The sequence below is a fragment of the Hylobates moloch genome, unplaced genomic scaffold, assembly GCF_009828535.3.
Source record: "Hylobates moloch isolate HMO894 unplaced genomic scaffold, HMol_V3 SCAFFOLD_19, whole genome shotgun sequence".
Lineage (NCBI taxonomy): Eukaryota > Metazoa > Chordata > Mammalia > Primates > Hylobatidae > Hylobates > Hylobates moloch.
Genome location: NW_026652294.1, coordinates 34043525 through 34062497, shown reverse-complemented (window position 1 = coordinate 34062497; position 18973 = coordinate 34043525). Strand labels below are relative to the sequence as shown.

Below are 18973 nucleotides of genomic sequence, written 5' to 3'. Positions count from 1 at the left end.
TGGGGTTTCACCATGTTGGGCCAGGCTGGTCTCAAACTCCTGACCTCAGGTGATCTGCCTGCCTTGGCCTCCCAAAGGGCTGGGATTAAGGAGTGAGCCACTGTGCCCAGCCAAAAACATCTGTCCATCAGTAAGAAAGTGCGTATGTAGTAGAAGGAGCAAAAAGGCAAGAGGAAGCCTCTGCTCCATAAATCACGCTGCTTTCTCTAATGAATCTCTAACTGCTTCCTAAACATGCTCAACTTTCCAATCTTAAAAACTGGCCAGGCGTGGTACAGACAAAAAAAAAAAAAAAAAAACGAAAAACAAAGAACAACAAAACCTTCTCTTAGAACCCTATGTTCTTTTAGCTGTCTTCCCTCCTTGCCTTCGCAGCCAAGATGCTTAAAAGAATGGTCTATATTACTCTCTCACAATCTCTACTGCTTTATCTCTCTTCACTACAATCTGGCTTCCAGTCTCCCCAACTAAATTAACTCTTGATAAGTTCATCCAATCCAACTGACACTTTTTAGTAATCTTAACATTTGACAGCTCCATTGCACTTGACAATTTTACCTATCCCCACCTTGAAATGTAACCCCCATCTCTGGCCAGCCTTCCCAGTACCCCAACTTTTGCTTCAACCACCACCTGTATCATGATGACTCATGAATCTATATCACCAGCCCAGCTTTCTCCTGACCTCCAGAGAGACCACAATATTCATTTGTTCATTTTCAAGTTCCTGTAATACACACACCTCCACCTCAGCATATCCAAACCTGAACCAATCTCTTCCTTTGCAGCCACTCCCCTGGACTACCAGCTGGGAGATGATTCAGACTCTTCACGCCTCCAATCTCATCCCTCACACCGAATCAGTCAACAATTCCATTCTATTTCCTTTCTTTCTTTCCAATCTGTCTTCTCTTTCCCATCTCCACGACCTCTATCTTAGTTCAACCTACAACCTGACTCCTCTATCTCCACTCTTGCCCAGCTCCCATCCAAACTCACCAATTTGCCCAAGTGACTGGTTCTAAGAACAAATCTACCTTATCCATTTACTAAAAAATCAATTAATGGTTCCCCAGTGCTTTCAGAATGAAGTCCAAACTCTTCAGCATAGGATAAGAGAGTTTATGACCTAGTCGCTTCCCACTTCATTAGCTTTTCCACCTACAATAGCCCCCCTCCACACACAAACACCAGCATACTGAACTTCTTGCACTCTCCCAACGATGCCTGGTTCTCTTTTGCTGGACCCTCTATCTAAACTGCCCCTCCCACCTTCAAACTTCTAGTCATGTTTCAAAACTCAGCTTGACAATCTCCAAGAAGCCTTCCTTGGCCCCACCAGACTAAGTTAGATTCACTTCTCCGTATGGCCCTTCAACACTCTATACCAGGGGTCCCCAAACCCCAGGCTGCAGACTGGTACCAGTCTCTGGTCTGAGCAGTGGGCAGGCGAGCATCACCACCTGAACTCTACCTTCTGTCAGATCAGCGGTGGTATTAGTTCTCACAGGTGGGCAAACCCTATTGTGAAGTAAGCATGCGAGGGACCTGGGCTGTGCACTCCTCATGAGAATCTAATGCCCCAACACCCCCGTCCATGGAAAAACTGTCTTCCACGAAACCAGTCCCCGGTGCCAAAAAGGCTAGGGACTGGCCGGGCCCGGTGGCTCGTGCCTGCAATCCCAGCACTTTGGGAGGCTGAGGCGGGTGGCTCACTGAAGGTCAGAAGTTCGAGACCAGCCTGGGCAACATGATGAAACCCCCGTCTCTACAAAACATACAAAAATTAGCCAGGCTTGGTGGTGGGCACCTGTAATGCCAGCTACTCGGGAGACTGACAGAGGAGAATCCCTTAAACCCGGGAGGCAGAGGTTGAAGATTATAGTGAGCCAAGATCAAAGCACTGCACTCCAGCCTGGGTGACAAGAATGAAACTCCAGCTCAAAAAACGAAAAAAAAAAAAAAAAAAAGAAAAGAAAGAAAGAAAGAAAAGAGAGAGAGAGAGAGAGAGAGAGAAAGGCAGGCTGGCTGGGGAGCACTGCTATATACCATTACCACAGTACATATGACATTACAATTGTTGGTTTAATCTATCTGTCCCTGCACTGAACAGTACCTTTCATTCTTTTATCCTCAACACCCAGTACAGTGTCTAGCACACACCTAACACTAGATAAATGCTTACTAAATGAATGAAAATGTAAGATAAATAAAGAAGGTAGCTTACTGTCTTGCGTAATGGTTTGCTGCGAATGGCAAGACCATCCATGTAGTCTTCCAGTTTGAACTTGTAAGTAACCTGCAGCTTCTGAAGCAAACTATCAAAGAAGTCACTACCCTATAAAAAGAAAAAAAGAAATGACTGAATCAATCTATTCTAATCCAACCTATCCACCAAAAACCGGGGCAGACAACCCTTTCACAGTTCTGCTAATGTTCACACATCCTAAAGGGAGGCACGCACAATATTCAGTGGCCACCAATTTGAGCACAAGACAAATTCACAGTCGAAGCCTCCATGGTTTTAAAGATATGACCACATGAACACACACACACACACTCTCCACACAAACACATACATACACATTCTCATTCTCTCTGTTTTAGGCCAAGGCATTCAGAAAGCTTTCAACCTCAAAACTTCAACTGCCAATAATTTACGGTCCCAAGGAAGCAACTGGTGTAGGACAGGCTCAGAACTCAAGAAAAGGGCAGTTTTTTTGTCGATATTCTGTTCTAAAACACAGTATTTCAGGTAGTAAAAATCCATCATAACTACAGAATGCTGAAGCCTTTATCCTGAGGACAAAAAGATGACAGTTTACCTCATCCAAGAGCTCCAAGAGTCTGTTCCGAATCTGTTCTGGGTTCTCAACATTCGGATCCTTGACAAGTTGCCTGAACTTCTCAATCACCTGATAGAAAGCATTCTTCCACAGGATCTGATCCACATTCTGATTATCAGAGAACTCAATGTCTAATAGAATACAGCGCTCATATAGCTGCAGCAGTTCAGCTCTGGAATAAAATACAGGCAACTTCCAGCTCCAAATACACCACAGAAAAAGCTAGACTCAAGTTTTGAGATTCCTGCAAATTAACCACCTCCCCTGGCAGGAAATAAAAAAGTGTGACCAGGTAGGTATACTACTCACTCCGGTTTCCATTCTGCAGAGCAGAATGTCATTCTAAAGATAGTTGTGTCTAGGAAAATAGTTTTTCCCCATATGTCTTCACCTAAATTTAACAACTGAAATAAGATCTTCACTGCAAGTTATATGTTGTTCATTTCTTGGCATTCTAGAAAGTCTTTTTCCATTTCAAGATTCCATGAACCCTTAAAGATAATTTTTTCTTAAAGAAAAAGTAGGATGCATAATCATTTCTAAGACTAGAAATAGGGCCGGGTGCAGTGGCTCATGCCTGTAATCCCAGCACTTTGGGAGGCCGAGGTGGGCGGATCACGAGGTCAGGAGATCGAGATCATCCTGGCTAACAAGGTGAAACTCCGTCTCTGTAAAAATACAAAAAATTAGCCGGGCGTGGTGGGGGGCGCCTGTAGTCCCAGCTACTTGGGAGGCTGAGGCAGGAGGATGGTGTGAACCCAGGAGGCGGAGTTTGTAGTGAACCAAGATCGTGCCACTGCACTCCAGCCTGGGCGACAGAGTGAGACTCCGTCTCAAAAAAAAAAGACTAGAAATAAAACTTCTGTTTCCAACTGCCCTTCCCTTAAAGTGAAAAGGAGGTAATACCCAGTGGCTCAGCTAAAAAGTTTCTACCTTCCTCAGCCATAGGAATCTATACACCTCCGGCTGATCCCCATTTCCCTTCAGCCAGAATAGACCACATCGTACCTGAGTTGCGCCATCTTCTCCAGGCCCTCCGGACTGATGCGGTCCCTGGAGAGCAGGTTGCTGAGCTGCAGTTCCTGGTTGTCAGCCACCCGGAGAAGCCTGTGCAGCTCCTGCTGCTGCAGATTCCTCATATGCTGCTCTAGCTCCTCGGGACTCATGGTGCTGGCAGGTAGAGGGCTACATACATACTGTCCTGACGGAGCCGGGTAGCCTGGGTAGTAAGGCCCTGGGTACACACCATTCGTAGGGCCCACTGGGTACTGTAGAGGGTTATAGCCCGTATAGGGATACTGGGAGGCAGGGCCTGGTGTCCGGGGGTAATAATAGGGGTTGTCAGAGTTTTGAAACTTATAGTAAGATGCTTGAGCCTGGCGTGAGTCACCCCAAGATGTAGGGCTGACTTCATCATCAGTGTCCAAGAAATGTAGCTGGGGCGTCTGAGTCTTTAGAGCAGGTTTCTGATCAGGATTGTTTGGGTCCCACAATCGGCGTGTGGTGCCTCCACGGCCCCAACTCCGAGGTCCCTTACTACCAGATCCAAACAAAAGCCGAGGTCCCAAAGGTGCGGACTCTGGAGAACCTGCTGAATTGACAGATAGGGTGGTATGGGCAGGCAGAATCAGAATGCCACGACCACGACCCCGAAGTTCTTGTTTTGGGTTTTTGGACTCCTGCTTCTCAGAGCCTTTGCCCCCACTGCTCAAGCCTTTGTCAGGCTTTCCTCTATCCATATCATCCCTGGCTGACCTCACCACGGGAGACTCTTTGTTCATGGCTTCTGCATCAAAAGTGACACGAAGAGTGCCTCGATTTTCTTTACCATTGCTTTTCTGCTCGCCCTCCCCACGGCCAGACCAGTTTCTTTCTAAATGTTTCTTCCTTTCTGAACTTCTCCTGGGTCCTAATCCATCAGGCTCATCAATTCTGTCCTCATCTAAGGAATCGGTTGAGGACACAGACACTTGCTTCTTCAGTCGTGGCCTCTCCTTGGTCCTATCCTGTCGGCGGCGGCGACATCCATTATCAGTCAGGCCAGCTCCCTCAGCGCTGTTGTTGCTGCCAGCTGAGCTGGTACTGCACGTGCGGTAGCGATTCCTTCGTTTGTCTGAGCGGGAGTAGCGCTTTGCAGAACCTGGCTTCCCCTGGGCCAGGTCATCATTGGTTTTCCTCATCCCCTCCCTTTCAATCCTCTTTCCTTTTTCTCCCTTTGCAGCCCTTACTCTGTCACCACCTGGGCTCTTTTCTGTCTCAGCCCTGTCTGGTTTATTCACAACTTCCTCTTTCGCAACATTTCCCCTACACTCATCTTCCTCTACTCTCAATTGTTCTACCTGGTTGAGGATTTCTTCCTCCTCCACCCGACTGGCTGATTCTTTGCTAACAGTCTGCAAACGTCGTCCAGGCTGATAGATCTGCAGGTCTGGTTTCTTTGTTCTTTTGATAATTTTTAGACTACGATCCTCTTGTCCAGCAGTCCTAGGAAAGGATTCTTGTCCCCGATTATTTTCTGGGTCTATAGGACCATTCTGCTGTTGGTTGTTCAGTTCCTTGCAGACATCTTTAACGGGCTGTATACCATTTTCAACAGCAGAGCAATCTCGGTCATTAACGATTTCATCTTTGAATTCCTCACTCCCAGAGGGTTCCTTGATTTTAGCCTTGTTCCTTAGCCGAGAAAGGCCAGGCTTATAGATTTCCAGATCTGGACGCCTGTTATCTTTGCGTGGCCTGGCCTCCTTTAATTCCTTCATGTTTTCTGTTATGTCAGGGAAAGAGTTTGGGAGGGAAAGGTAGAAGATAAGAATAAAGAAGGAAGATAGGGGAAAGACTGTCATTCTGGTTAAGTAACAAAAAAAGTCGAGCAAGAATTACACATCCAAATGCTAATATCGGTAGGCAAAGAAGGACATTTCTGTAGAAGCAGAAATTCTGGGTTTACGACACTTGTTCGACAGTTCACAAGGCTAAGGACCTAACTGTGTTGGGGCTACCTACACTTGGGTAAGAGAAATGGGGGAACTCATCTCCTTATGTGTTATCCAAGTCCTATTCAGAAATCCAAGACCCCTAACTACCTCATTATTGTCAGAACAAAAGATCTCTATAAGGCCAGGCGTGGTGGCTCACGCCTGTAATCCCAGCACTTTGGGAGGCCGAGGCGGGCGGATCACGAGGTCAGGAGATCGAGACCATCCTAGCTAACACGGTGAAACCCCATCTCTACTAAAAATACAAAAAAATTAGCCAGGAGTGTTGGCGGGCGCCTGTAGTCCCAGCTACTCGGGAGGCTGACACAGGAGAATGGCGTGAACCCGGGAGGCGGAGCTTGCAGTGAGCCGAGATCGCGCCACTGCACTCTAGCCTGGGGGACAGAGCAAGACTCCGTCTCAAAAAAAAAAAAAAAAAAAAGATCTCTATAACCTTTTCAGCACTACACTGTTCTCTATCTATAGAGCCTGTGAATCCACCTCAGCCTCTTCTTCTGCCTCTAACTTTTTCCTGGGTGGCTAAGTTCTTTTAACATAACAGCAGGGGGGAAAAGTAAAAAAGGAGAAAAAGGGGGGTATTATAACAATTATCAGTCCTGGACATCTCTGGAGAAAAAAAATGCAACTCTAGTCTTTAAACATGACCAGGATGATTCTCTTCTTCAAGATACCAATTACCAAATAACATACCTGCTGGTGAATTAAACAGCAAGCAGTTCCTTTCACATTCTTCAATTTCACCCATCCTCACCAACTCACTAACAGTAGCTCGCAGAGTTACCAAAATACTGCTCAGACTATCATACTAGAATACTGACACTAACTGCTACTGTGATGATGGAATTATGATTAGAAAAAAGTTCCATAAGGAAACTTTCCCTGGATGCTGATGGAAAGATTGTGACATACTCTCAAAATGCCAAGAAATGGGAACTCAAGAATTAAGAATAATACAGGACTTTAGAAACCACTCTCGGCCGGGCACGGTGGCTCACGCCTGTAATCCCAGCACTTTGGGAGGCCATGGTGGGCAGATCACGAGGTCAGGAGATCGAGACCATCCTGGCTAACACGGTGAAACCCCATCTCAACAAAAAATACAAAAAATTAGCCGGGCGTGGTGGCGGGCGCCTGTAGTCCCAGCTACTGGGGAAGCTGAGGCAGGAGAATGGCGTGAACCCGGGAGGCGGAGCTTGCAGTGAGCCGAGATCGCGCCACTGCACTCCAGCCCGGCGGACAGATACTTATCTGGTTTTTTAAAAAAGTATCTGTTACCATTATCAAAAGTAACCACTAAACATTTCAGTGGAAAAGTGACAGAATTCGGGAGAATATTATCAAGTACACAAATGAAATGCTATATAAAATCCTAGCATAGGCCAGGTGCAGTAGCTCATGCCTATAATCGCAGCACTTTGGGAGGCTGAGGCGGCAACTGCTTGAGGCCAGGAGTTCGAGATCAGCCTGGGCAACATGGCAAAACCCTGTCTCTATAAAATATACAAAAAATAGCCAGGTGTGGTGGTGGTCTGTAATTCCAGCTACTCAGAAGGCTGAGGTGGCAGGATCACTTGAGAGCACAAGAGGTGGAGGCTACGGTGAGCTGAGATCCCTCCACTGCACTCCAGCCTGGAAGACAGAGTGAGACCCTGCCTCAAAAAAATAATAATAGGCCGAGAGAGGTGACTCATGCCTGTAATCCCAGCACTTTGGGAGGCCGAGGCGGGTGGATCACGAGGTCAGGAGATCCAGACCATCCTGGCCAACACGGTGAAACCCCGTCACTACAAAAAATACAAAAAATTGGCCGGGCGTGGTGGCGGGCGCCTGTAGTCCCAGCTACTCGGGAGGCTGAGGCAGGAGAATGGCGTGAACCCGGGAGGTGGAGCTTGCAGTGAGCAAAAATCGCACCACTGCACTCCAGCCTGGGCGACAGAGCGAGACTCCGTCTCAAAAAATAATAACAACAACAATAAAAAAGTTTTTAATCCTAGTATTGCTCTCTAAATATAAATGCAAACAAGCCCAAAACAGGAATCATATGCTCCAGCACGTACATTTACTTTTTGTAGATGTAAGAAAACGGGGAAGAAAAGAGACTGAGGCTTAGGATAGTGCTTCACTATTTTCAGAAGTTTAAAAGGCAGGTTCATGAAATCCACAAAGATAAAGCAGTTTAACCCAAGAATAGCTCCGCCTCGGCAGTCTGTAACTTGGTGGTAGTGGGGGGGATGGGGAGAGCTACCCTACTACTTTCTAGAGCAGCGGGAGAAAATAGCCTTAATAATCCAATTCTGTTAATCAACAAAAACCAATTTCACAGACTGGCCGCAAACCTAGAGAAGACACCTATCACAGCTACCATTCTACACAACTCTATTGCCTAACGCAGGAGAGGTGAGACACTTAGAATCTTTCTTACTTTCCTGACGTGGCTGGAGACTTGAAATTAACTTGCAAATTGAGCATTCTCTCTAATAAAAACTGCTCCCACACATGCCAGGGCCAAACCCGAGTAGTCTGAGGTCCCGGATCCCTCCAGTGGCGCAGCTTTCGGAAGCCTGTCTTGGGGGGGAAAAGTTCAGCAAGGAAGTCGCAGGCTGTTAAACCTTTCTCCCCAATTCCTTCTCTCCGACGCTAAAGCGGTGACCAGGGCAGGCCCGCGGAGGGCGGCCTGGAGAGCGACACGCCCGCGGCCTCCACCAGACCCCACTCCTTTCCGCGTCTCCCGATGCCTGGGAATCCGGGGCGGGTCTGAGAGGGCTGGGGCAAAAGGGAACAGTCACCTTCGCGGCGAGAAAGAGGGTGGAGACAGGAATTCGGGCCAGGCTCTCCCGGAGCGGGCCAGGACTAGCCGAGCCCGACCCCGCACTAACCCGTGGGAGAGGAAGGGCAACGAGGGTCCGCCGCGGCCCCAGCGCTGCTGGGGGAAGGGGCGGGGGCTCCGGAGCCGCGGGCCGAGCGGGGAGGAGGCAGAGGAGGAGGAGAGGGAGGCGGGGCGGGCAGGCCCGGCCCAGGAGCTGGGCGGCGCGACTCACCTCTGCTCCCGGCCTGCGGGGCCAGAGTAGCCAGGATCCCGCGCAGCTCCGACGCGGAGATCCGCACACGCTCCAGCCCTTCCGCCATCTTCGCGGCTGCTGCTACAGCCGTAGCTACTCCGCCACCGCCGCGCGCAGCCAGGAAACCACCACAGACAGGCGGCGCGCGCGCTCGCCCACCTCCCGGCCTTTCCCCGCCCCCTGCCGCCCTCCCTTTCCGAACGACGGTGGCCGCGCTGGGAGGAAAAGCGCCCGACGCCAGTTCCAGAGGGGCGGGACCGGAGCGCGAGCCTGGGCAGGGCGGGCGGGCGCTGCGCGTGCGCAGAGGTGCGGCCGGGGAGGCGCGCGGAGGCTGGAGCTGGAGGCGCGGCGCCGGTGAGCTGAGCTGAGGTGAGGCGAAGCCGGGCCGTGCCAGGCCAGGCGGGCGTTTGCGGCAGTGGCTGCCGTTGCTGTTGTCGTCGACACCAAGGACACTGCTAGTCTGGGACTCGGGTTGACAGAGACACCCCTCAGCCTGGGCTCCTCTGCACACCTTAGGCCAGGCTCTCCCGCCACAGGCCCGGCCTAGCGCCGCGGGCCATTACTTGGGACCTTGAAGACCTGCTAAGAGTAGTTATTACTATTCCTTTTTTTTTTTTTTTTTTTTTGAGGCGGAGTCTCGCTCTGTTGGAGACTCCCGGGCTGGAGTGCAGTGGCGCGATCTCGGCTCACTGCAAGCTCCGCCTCCCGGGTTCAAGCGATTCTCCCGCCTCAGCCTCTCTACTATTCCTATTTCTAAGATTAGGAAACTGAATCCCAGAGAACGGAAGTAAATTGCCCAGGGTGACACCGTGGATAAATACCTATCAGAGCCTTTTTCATTACAGCAAGCCACATCTCCAAACCCTCTTTTTTTTTTTTTTTTTAGACGGAGTCTCGCTCTGTCGCCCAGGCTGGATTGCAATGGCGCGGTCTCGGCTCACTGCAACCTCCGCCTCCTGGATTCAAGCGATTCTCCTGCCTCAGCCTCCCTAGTAGCTGGGATTACAGGTGCACACCACCAAGCCCGGCTAATTTTTCTATTTTTTGGAGAGACAGGGTTTCACTAGGCTGGTCTCGAACTCCTGACCTCAGGTGATCCACCCGCGTCGGCCTCCCAAAGTGCTGGGATTACAGGCGTGAGCCACCGCGCCCGGCCGCCCCCTTACTTTTAAAAACTAGATACGATATAGTTGGAATCGTGTGGAAGGAAGTACATCAGGAGGCATATAAATGGATTTGGGACCTGGAATCCCGGCGACTCGGAAGGCTGAGACGGGCGGATCGCTTGAACCCGGGAGGCGGAGACTATAGTGAGCCGAGATCGCGCCACTGCACTCCAGCCCGGGAGTCTCCAACAGAGCGAGACTCCGCCTCAAAAAAAAAAAAAGTCAGTTTGGGAATTTCTGTGTCACTATGGATTCTTGAAAAAAATTACTGCTCTGGATCTCAGGTTGACTTTTTAATTTCCCATCTTTAAAATTTAACTATACCAGAAGACTGGTACTTGAATCTTTTTTTGGAGAACTGTGCAGAGGTGAAGCTCCCTTCCCCAAGGCCGCTTGCCTCCACCTATTGCTCCTCCACAGCCCCACAGGCCTTTAGACCACACCCATCACAGAATAGTTACCAATTATTCCTTAGTCTGAGCCGAAAGGATTGCCACAACCTCTGACAGAACTCCTTCAGTTCCTTTTATGTGACACTTTGTCACCAGAAGGTTAAGCATAAGAAGAAAGTCAGTAGATGATGGGTGAAAAGATCCAACAGTTCAGAAGAGGAACCATTTGAGTGGTCAGAGCAGATGACAGCCTTTGCCACCAGATTTGAGAGAAATAGGAAGAAGTGTTAAAAAATAATCTGTTTCACATTGAAATTTGAGAGGCCATTGCATGATTTTTTTTTCAGCTGGAAAAATAATGGAAAACAAGAAAACTTTCTTGGGACAAATGGCACTGCCAATTTAATGCAACAGTGTCAGTGAACTGCAGATTAGATATGCCAAAAGTTAAACCAGTTCAAGAAAATTTACCAGAACTCAGAAGGAAAAGGTAACAGATAAAAACTGAGAGACAAAGATGGGAGACATGGAGAAGGGGTACAAAAAATTAATAATTAAATACGAGTTCCAGAATGGGATAATAGAGCTGACTGCAGAAGAGCAATAATCAAATAGTAGAAGAAAATTTACTAAGTTGGTGGAAATTTTTGAATTCTCAGATTTAAAGAATTCATGAAATACCAGGTAAAAAGAAATGACAAGAAAGACAACCATATTTAAGTCTGTATCACAATGAAAGCTGCTGAGTTTGTTTTTCGTTTTTTTTGAGATGGAGTTTCACTCTTGTTGCCCAGGCTGGAGTGCAGTGGCAGAATCTTGGCTCACTGCAACCTGTCTCCTGGTTTCAAGCGATTCTCTTGCCACAGCCTCCTGAGTAGCTGGTATTACAGGCGCCCACCACCATGCCCAGCTAATTTTTTGTATTTTTAGTAGAGATGGGGTTTCACCATGTTGACCAGGCTGGTCTCGAACTCCTGACTTCAGGTGATCCACCCGCCTTGACCTCCTAAAGTGCTGGGATTACAGGCGTGAGCCACCGTGCCCAGCCTTGAATTCAGTTTCTGAAAGTAAAAATTGTACAGGTTGGCCGGGCGTGGTGGCTCACGCCTGTAATCCCAGCACTTTGGGAGGCCGAGGTGGGCGGATTGCCTGAGCTCAGGAGTTCGCGACCAGCCTGGGCAACAAGATGAAACCCCGTCTCTACTAAAATACAAAAAAGTTAGCTGGGTGTGGTGGCGGACGCCTGTAGTCCCAGCTACTTGGGACGCTGAGGCAGGAGAACTGCTTGAACCTGGGAGGCGGAGGTTGCAGTGAGCCGAGATTGCTCCACTGCACTCCAGCCTGGGCGACAGAGTGAGACTCCGTCTCAAAAAAAAAAAATTGTACAGGTCATATTTACTTAGCACAAAGTAATAAAACTAGAAGTGAATAGCCACAAATTAAGCAAAAAATTCTAACCATTTGGAATTTTTTTAAAAACGATTGCCGGGTGCAGTGGCTCATGCTTATAATCCCAGCACTTTGGGAGGCTGGGGCGGGCGGATCACGAGGTCAGGAGATCGAGACCACAGTGAAACCCCGTCTCTACTAAAAAATACAAAAAATTAGCCGGGCGTGGTGGCGGGCGCCTGTAGTCCCAGCTACTTGGAGAGGCTGAGGCAGGATAATGGCGTGAACCCGGGAGACGGAGCTTGCAGTGAGCCGAGATTGCGCCACTGCACTCCAGCCTGGGCGACAGAGCGAGACTCCGTCTCAAAATAAATAAATAAATAAATAAAATAAAAATAAAAACAACAATTTTAGGCCAGGCCCCGCGGCTCATGCCTGTAATCCCAGCACTTCGGGAGGCCAAGGTGGACAGATCATTTGAGGTCAGGAGTTCGAGACCAGCCTGGCCAACATGGTGAAACCCCATCTCTACTAAAAATACAAAAACTCGGCCGGGCGCGGTGGCTCACGCTTGTAATCCCAGCACTTTGGGAGGCTGAGGCGGGCGGATCACGAGGTCAGGAGATCGAGACCACGGTGAAACCCCGTCTCTACTAAAAAATACAAAAAATTAGCCGGGCGCGGTGGCGGGCGCCTGTAGTCCCAGCTACTTGGAGAGGCTGAGGCAGGAGAATGGCGTGAACCCGGGAGGCGGAGCTTGCAGTGAGCCGAGATCACGCCACTGCACTCCAGCCTGGGCGACAGAGCGAGACTCCATCTCAAAAAAAAAAAAAAAAAAAAAAATACAAAAACTAGCTGGGCATGGTGGCGGGTGCCTGTAATCCCAGCTACTTGGGAGACTGAGGCAGGAGAATCGAACCCAGGAGGTAGAGGCTGCAGTGAGCCGTGATCACGCCACTGCACTCCAGCCTGGCTGACACAGACTGTCTCAAAAACAAAACAAAACACTTTCCACCCATGGACACCGCCAAGTCTAAGTCAGAGTCTCCTAAAGAGCTCGTACAGCTGAGGAAGCTCTTCATTGGAGAGCTGAGCTTTGAAACAACCAATGAGAGCCTGAGGAGCCATTCTGAGCAATGGGGAACACTTGCAGACTGTGTGGTAATGAGAGATCCAAACACCAAGCACTCCAGGGGCTTTGGATTTGCCACGTATGTCACTGTGGAGGAGGTGGATGCAGCCATGAATGCAAGGCCACACAAGGTGGATGGAAAAGTTGTGGAACCAAAGAGAGCTGTCTCGAGAAGATTCTCAAAGACCAGATGCCCACTTAACTGTGGAAAAGATATTTGTTGGTGGCATTAAAGAAGATACTGAAGAATATCACCTAAGAGATTATTTTGAACAGTGTGGAAAAATTGAAGTGATTGAAATCATGACTGACCAAGGCAGTGGCAAGAAAAGGAGGGGCTTTGCCTTTGTAACCTTTGATGACCATGATTCCGTGGATAAGACTGTCATTCAGAAATACCATACTGTGAATGGCCACAACTGTGAAGTTATGAAAGGCCTGTCAAAGCAAGAGATGGTGAGTGCCTCATCCAGCTAAAGAGGTCAAAGTACTCTGGAAACTGGTGGTGGTCATGGAGGTGGTTTCGGTGGGAATGACAACTTTGGTCGTGAAGGAAATTTCAGTGGTCATGGTGGCCTTGGTGGCAGCTGTGGTGGTGGTGGATATTGTGCAGTGGGTATGGCTATAATGGATTTGGTAATGATGGAAGCAATTTTGGAGGTGGTGGAAGCTACAATGATTTTGGCAATTACAACAATTAGTCTTCAATTTTTGGACCCATGAAGGGAGGAAACTGGAGGCAGAAGCTCTGGCCCCTATGGTGGTACAGGCCAATACTTTGCCAAACCATGAAACCAAGGTGGCTATGGCGGTTCCAGTAGCAGCAGTAGCTATGGCAGTGGCAGAAGATTTTAATTAGGCAACAAAGCTTAGCATGAGAGGAGAGCCAGCGAAGTGACAGGGAAGCTACAGGTTACAACAGATTTGTGAACTAAGCCAAGCACAGTGGTGGCAGGGCCTAGCTGCTACAAAGAAGACATGTTGTAGACAAATACTCATGTGTATGGGCAAAAAACTCGAAGACTGTATTTGTGACTAGTTGTATAACAGGTTATTTTAGTTTCTGTTCTGTTGAAAATGTAAAGCATTCCAACAAAGGGTTTTAATGTAGATTTTTTTTTTTGCACCCAAGCTGTCGATTGCTAATTGTAATAGTCTGATCGTGACACTGAATAAATGTCTTTTTTTAAAAAACAAACAACAAAAAAACCACCAATTTTAAATAATTCATGGGTCAAAAAAGAAAACAAGACTAAAATCTTGGATTATTTAGAAATTATGATAATAGGCCGGGCGCGGTGGCTCACGCTTGTAATCCCAGCACTTTGGGAGGCCGAGGCGGGCGGATCACGAGGTCAGGAGATCGAGACCACGGTGAAACCCCGTCTCTACTAAAAATACAAAAAAAATTAGCCGGGCGTAGTGGCGGGCGCCTGTAGTCCCAGCTACTCGGAGAGGCTGAGGCAGGAGAATGGCGTGAACCCGGGAGGCGGAGCTTGCAGTGAGCCGAGATTGCGCCACTGCACTCCAGCCTGGGCAACAGAGCGAGACTCCGTCTCAAAAAAAAAAAAAAAGAAATTATGATAATGAAAATATTGTATAATGGAATCCATGATATTAAAGCAGTTCTTAGAGGAAAAATCATGTAAGTAACCTTATATGCTTTTTTTTAAGTGAAAATTAGTAAGCTAAGCATTCAACAAATATAGAAGACAAAGGAAAATGGCAGAGTAAACAAAATCAGAAAAAATGGAAAAAGAGCTGTACTTTAAATAACTTGAAAAGCTCATTCTTCAGAAATAAAACAGACACTAATATATACACATTTCTGGCAAAAAATAATTTTTAAAAAAGGGACATCCTCAGGCCGGGCGCGGTGGCTCACGCTTGTAATCCCAGCACTTTGGGAGGCCGAGGTGGGCGGATCACGAGGTCAGGAGATCAAGACCACAGTGAAACCCCGTCTCTACTAAAAAAAAAAAAAATACAAAAAATTAGCCAGGCGTGGTGGCGGGCGCCTGTAGTCCCAGCTACTCGGAGAGGCTGAGGCAGGAGAATGGCGTGAACCCAGGAGGCGGAGCTTGCAGTGAGCCGACCTTGGACCACCCCACGCCCCCCCACCCGGGCCAAAAAAACAAACCCCCACCAAAAAAAAAAAAAAAAAAAAAAAAAGGGACATCCTCTTGGATGTTTCATAAACCAAACTTAGCTAATCAAATCTGATTTTCCTGTCAAATACTTATTTCTTCTCCTGTTTTAAATCTCAACAAATCGTACCACCATTTAAGTCAAAACCCAGGAGTTACTCTTTTTAAAGAAAAATTGTTGGCTGGGCGCGGTGGCTCACACCTGTAATCCCAGTACTTTGGGAGGCCGAGGCGGGCGGATCACAAGGTCAAGAGATCGAGACTATCCTGGCCAATTAGCTGGGCGTGGTGGCACGCTCCTGTAATCTCAGCTACGTGGGAGGCTGAGGTATGAGAATCACTTGAACCCAAGAGGCAGAGGTCGCGGTGAGCCAAGATCGCACCACTGCACTCCAGCCTGGCGACAGAGTGAGACTCCGTCTCAAAAAAATAAAAATATTGGCAGGGTGTGGTGGCTCATACCTGTAATCCCAGCACTTTGGGAGGCTGAGGCAGGTGGATCATCTGAGGTCAGGAGTTCAAGACCAGCCTGACCAACATGGTGAAACCCCGTCCCTACTAAATACAAAACATTAGCCAGGTGTGGTGGTACATGCCTGTAATCCCAGCTACTTGGGAGGCTGAGGCAGGAGAATCGCTTGAATCCGGGAGGCGGAGGTTGCAGTGAGCAGAGATTGCGCCATTGCACTCCAGCCTGGGCAACAAGAGCGAAACTCCATCTCAAAATAATAATAATAATAATTTGTAGAGGCAGGGTTTCCCTGTGTTGCCCAGGCTGGTCTCAAACTCCTTGCCTCTGGCAATCTTCCCACCTTGGCCTTCCAAAGTGTTGGGATTACAGGTGTGAGCCACCATGCCTGGCCCAGGATTTATTCTTCACACCTCTCTCCCCCATTCAATCCACTATCAGGATATGTCTCTTGTGTTCCTATAATGAACATGTAAGGAATCATCTCCCCAGCATTCTCCCCTTTATTTTCACTTGGAAAATGCCCCTTACTCCCACTCAAAAGTACTTTTTCTTTTCTTTGTTTTCTTTCCTCCATCACTCCTTTATTTTGCTATTTTCCCCTCAGGTGCAGAGAATTGAGCCGGTTATACTCGTTTATTCACACTGTCATTAACAAGGCCTTTCTCATTTTATCTTTTCTCTTCATTGCAGTTCCCACTAATGTTCCTTTCCTCCCTCCTTAGGTAGTCACTCTAATGTGTTTGATATATGTCTTTGAATATACATGTATCTTTGAATAATATGTAATGTTGTTTTATGTATGTATGTGTTTTAAATGTACCTAATTGATACTGTGTTACAGATCTCATTCTGTTTCTTTTTCATGTTTATGTAAATACTTCTGACTATTGCACACTGTTGTCTTCAGTGACCTTATACCCTGGCCACTGGTCCTGGGCCAAGATGGACCAGAGTCCTTACCCAGAATTTTTTGAACTGAAGCTGAGAAAGAAAATTCCCCTCCAGTGTGGAAGCCATAAAATGTAAAACATACGAGCTGTCAGCAGCCATGTGTCAGTTGGTTCCATATGGAACCAACTTGCCTGCAGTGAAAAAGAAGCCGACGTGCAGAAAGCAGCAGAGGTGAGAGACTGAGTCTGGGAAGCTCTCAAATCTCTGGTTCCAGTAGTTCCTGAAGCTCCGTACTCCTCCCCTTACCATGGTTTCTTCAGTTCTTCATGGATTCCATGAGCTAGTAAATCTCAACACCTCCACCTTGTGCCTACTAAGGTAGTTCAAATTGAGGTTCTATCACTTGCAACTAAGAGGACTGACTGTTTACAACCTCCAAAATATATCTTATTTTTGATAGTGGGTTTTTTGTGTTCTGGGTTTTGTTGTTGTTGAGAGACAGGGTCTACATGTAGGAATGGAATTGCTAGATCATAGGATGATTCTATGTTCAATTTTTTTGAGGAAGCACCATACTGTTACCGTAGAATTACCACTATGGGCGCCTGCCACCTGCACGGCTAATTTTTTTGTATTTTTGGTAGAGATAGGGTTTGAACATGTTGCCCAGGCTGGTCTTAAACTCCTGAGCTCAAGCAGTCTGCCCATCTAAAGTACTGAGATTACGGGTATGAACCACTGCACCCTGCCAAGGGGGCAAAATTGACATTTATTCATAAAAATATTGAGTCTTCAGGCCTGGCATGGTTTTTTGGGATTTTTTGTTGTTTTTTTTTGAGACAGAGTCTCACTCTGTCGCCCAGGCTGGAGTGCAGTGGAACAATCTCGGCTCACTGCAACTTTGCCTTCCAGGTTCAAGCAATTTTTCTGCCTCAGCCTCCCTAGTAGCTGGGACTACAGGCGCATGCCACCACTCCGGGCTAATTTTTTTTTTTTTTTTTTTTTTTAGACAGAGTTTTTTTTTTTTGAGACAGAGTCTTGCTCTGTCGCCTAGGCTGGAGTGCAGTGGCACGATCTCGGCTCACTGCAAGCTCCGCCTCCCGGGTTCACGCCATTCGTCTGCCTCAGCCTCCCGAGTAGCTGGGACTACAGGCGCCTGCCACCATGCCCGGGTAATTTTTTGTATTTTTAGTAGAGACGGGGTTTCACCATGTTAGCCAGGATGGTCTCGATCTGACCTCGTGATCTTCCCACCTCAGCCTCCCAAAGTGCTGGGATTACAGGCGAGACCCACTGCGCCCGGCCAATTTTTGTTTTTTTAATGGAGACGGGATTTTACCACGTTAGTCAGTCTGGTCTCGAACTCCTGACCTCAAGTGATCCACTCACTTTGGCCTCCAAAAGTGCTGGGATTACAGACATGAGCCACCGCGCCCAGCCAACTACTTTTTGTTCTCTTGTTTTTTTGTTTTTTTGTTTTGAGACGGAGTCTCGCTCTGTCACCCAGGCTGGAGTGCAGTGGCGCAATCTCGGCTCACTGCAAGCTCTGCCTCCCGGGTTCATGCCATTCTCCTGCCTCAGCCTCTCCGAGTAGCTGGGACTACAGGCGCCCGCCACCACGCCCGGCTAATTTTTTTGTATTTTTAGTAGAGACGGGGTTTCACTGTGGTCTCGATCTCCTGACCTCATGATCCGCCCGCCTCGGCCTCCCAAAGTGCTGGGATTACAAGCGTGAGCCACCGCGCCCGGCCTTGTTTTTTTTGTTTTTAAGAGACAGGGTCTTGCTCTTGCAGTGGTACAATCATAACTCACTGCAGCCTTGAACTGGGTTTAAGCAATCCTCCTGCCACTGTGCCCAGCCGAGAGGACATAATTGACATTAAAAAAATATTGAGTCTTCGGGCTTGGCATGGTGGCTCATGCCTATAATCCCAGCACTTTGGGAGGCCAAGGTGGGTGGATCACTTGAGCTCAGAAGGTCAAGACCAGCCTGGGCAACATGGCAAAACCTTGTGTCTACAAAAGATACAGAAATTAGCCAGGCATGGTGGCACAATGCACCTGTGGTCCCAGCTACTCAGGAGGCTGAGGTGAGAGGATTGCTTGAGCCGGGGAGGCAGAGGTTGCATTGAGCTGAGATCATGCCAATGCACTCCAGCCTGGATGACAAGAGACCCCGTCTCAGTAAATAAATAATGCCCCCAGTTCATTTATACATCTTTACAATGGAATTTCTGGCAACTTTGATAAAGGAATTCTAGTTCACCTGGAAGAATTGATATGTGAGAAAAGCCAATGAATTTTAGAAAGAGTAATCAAGGGAGAATTTATTAAAACAGTATATAATAGGAAAAGACATTGGCAGTCTGGCCAGTGGAACAAAATACAATAGCCCCAACCATTCATAGAAATTTAATTTTTGATAAATAGAGCATTTCAGAGGAAAAGGATTCTGTCAGTAAATGGTGTGTTAAAGAGAAGAA

The 18973-nt window shown here is 47.9% G+C and overlaps 2 protein-coding genes and 1 pseudogene across 11 annotated transcripts in view; 2 read left to right on the top strand and 1 right to left on the bottom strand.

Moving 5' to 3' along the window:
• The window catches only part of SMG6 (SMG6 nonsense mediated mRNA decay factor), a 243351-nt gene extending 234282 nt beyond the window's left edge, over positions 1-9069 (bottom strand). Inside the window, exons 1-5 of one of the 3 annotated variants that reach the window (XM_058430964.1) lie at positions 8881-9069; positions 8265-8407; positions 3855-5610; positions 2826-3018; positions 2228-2338 (exon numbers count right to left, since the gene is read on the bottom strand). In XM_058430964.1, the coding sequence (XP_058286947.1) occupies positions 2228-2338; positions 2826-3018; positions 3855-5605 (2055 nt within the window). In that variant the 5' untranslated portion in view covers positions 5606-5610; positions 8265-8407; positions 8881-9069. Of the gene's footprint in view, positions 1-2227; positions 2339-2825; positions 3019-3854; positions 5611-8264; positions 8745-8880 lie in introns of those variants that run through there. The other 2 variants (XM_032138116.2, XM_032138117.2) reach the window with 2 other exon arrangements.
• Positions 9070-9203: 134 nt separating this feature from the next.
• The window catches only part of SRR (serine racemase), a 30187-nt gene continuing 20417 nt past the window's right edge, over positions 9204-18973 (top strand). For 2 of the 8 annotated variants that reach the window (XM_058431020.1, XM_058431019.1), the window contains exon 1: positions 15631-16721. In XM_058431020.1, coding sequence (XP_058287003.1) covers positions 16648-16721 — 74 coding nt within the window. In that variant the 5' untranslated portion in view covers positions 15631-16647. Of the gene's footprint in view, positions 9271-10806; positions 10950-13354; positions 13437-15630; positions 16722-18973 lie in introns of those variants that run through there. The other 6 variants (XM_032138110.2, XM_058431017.1, XM_058431018.1 and 3 more) reach the window with 5 other exon arrangements.
• Positions 12700-14250, top strand: LOC116458467 (heterogeneous nuclear ribonucleoprotein A1-like; annotated as a pseudogene).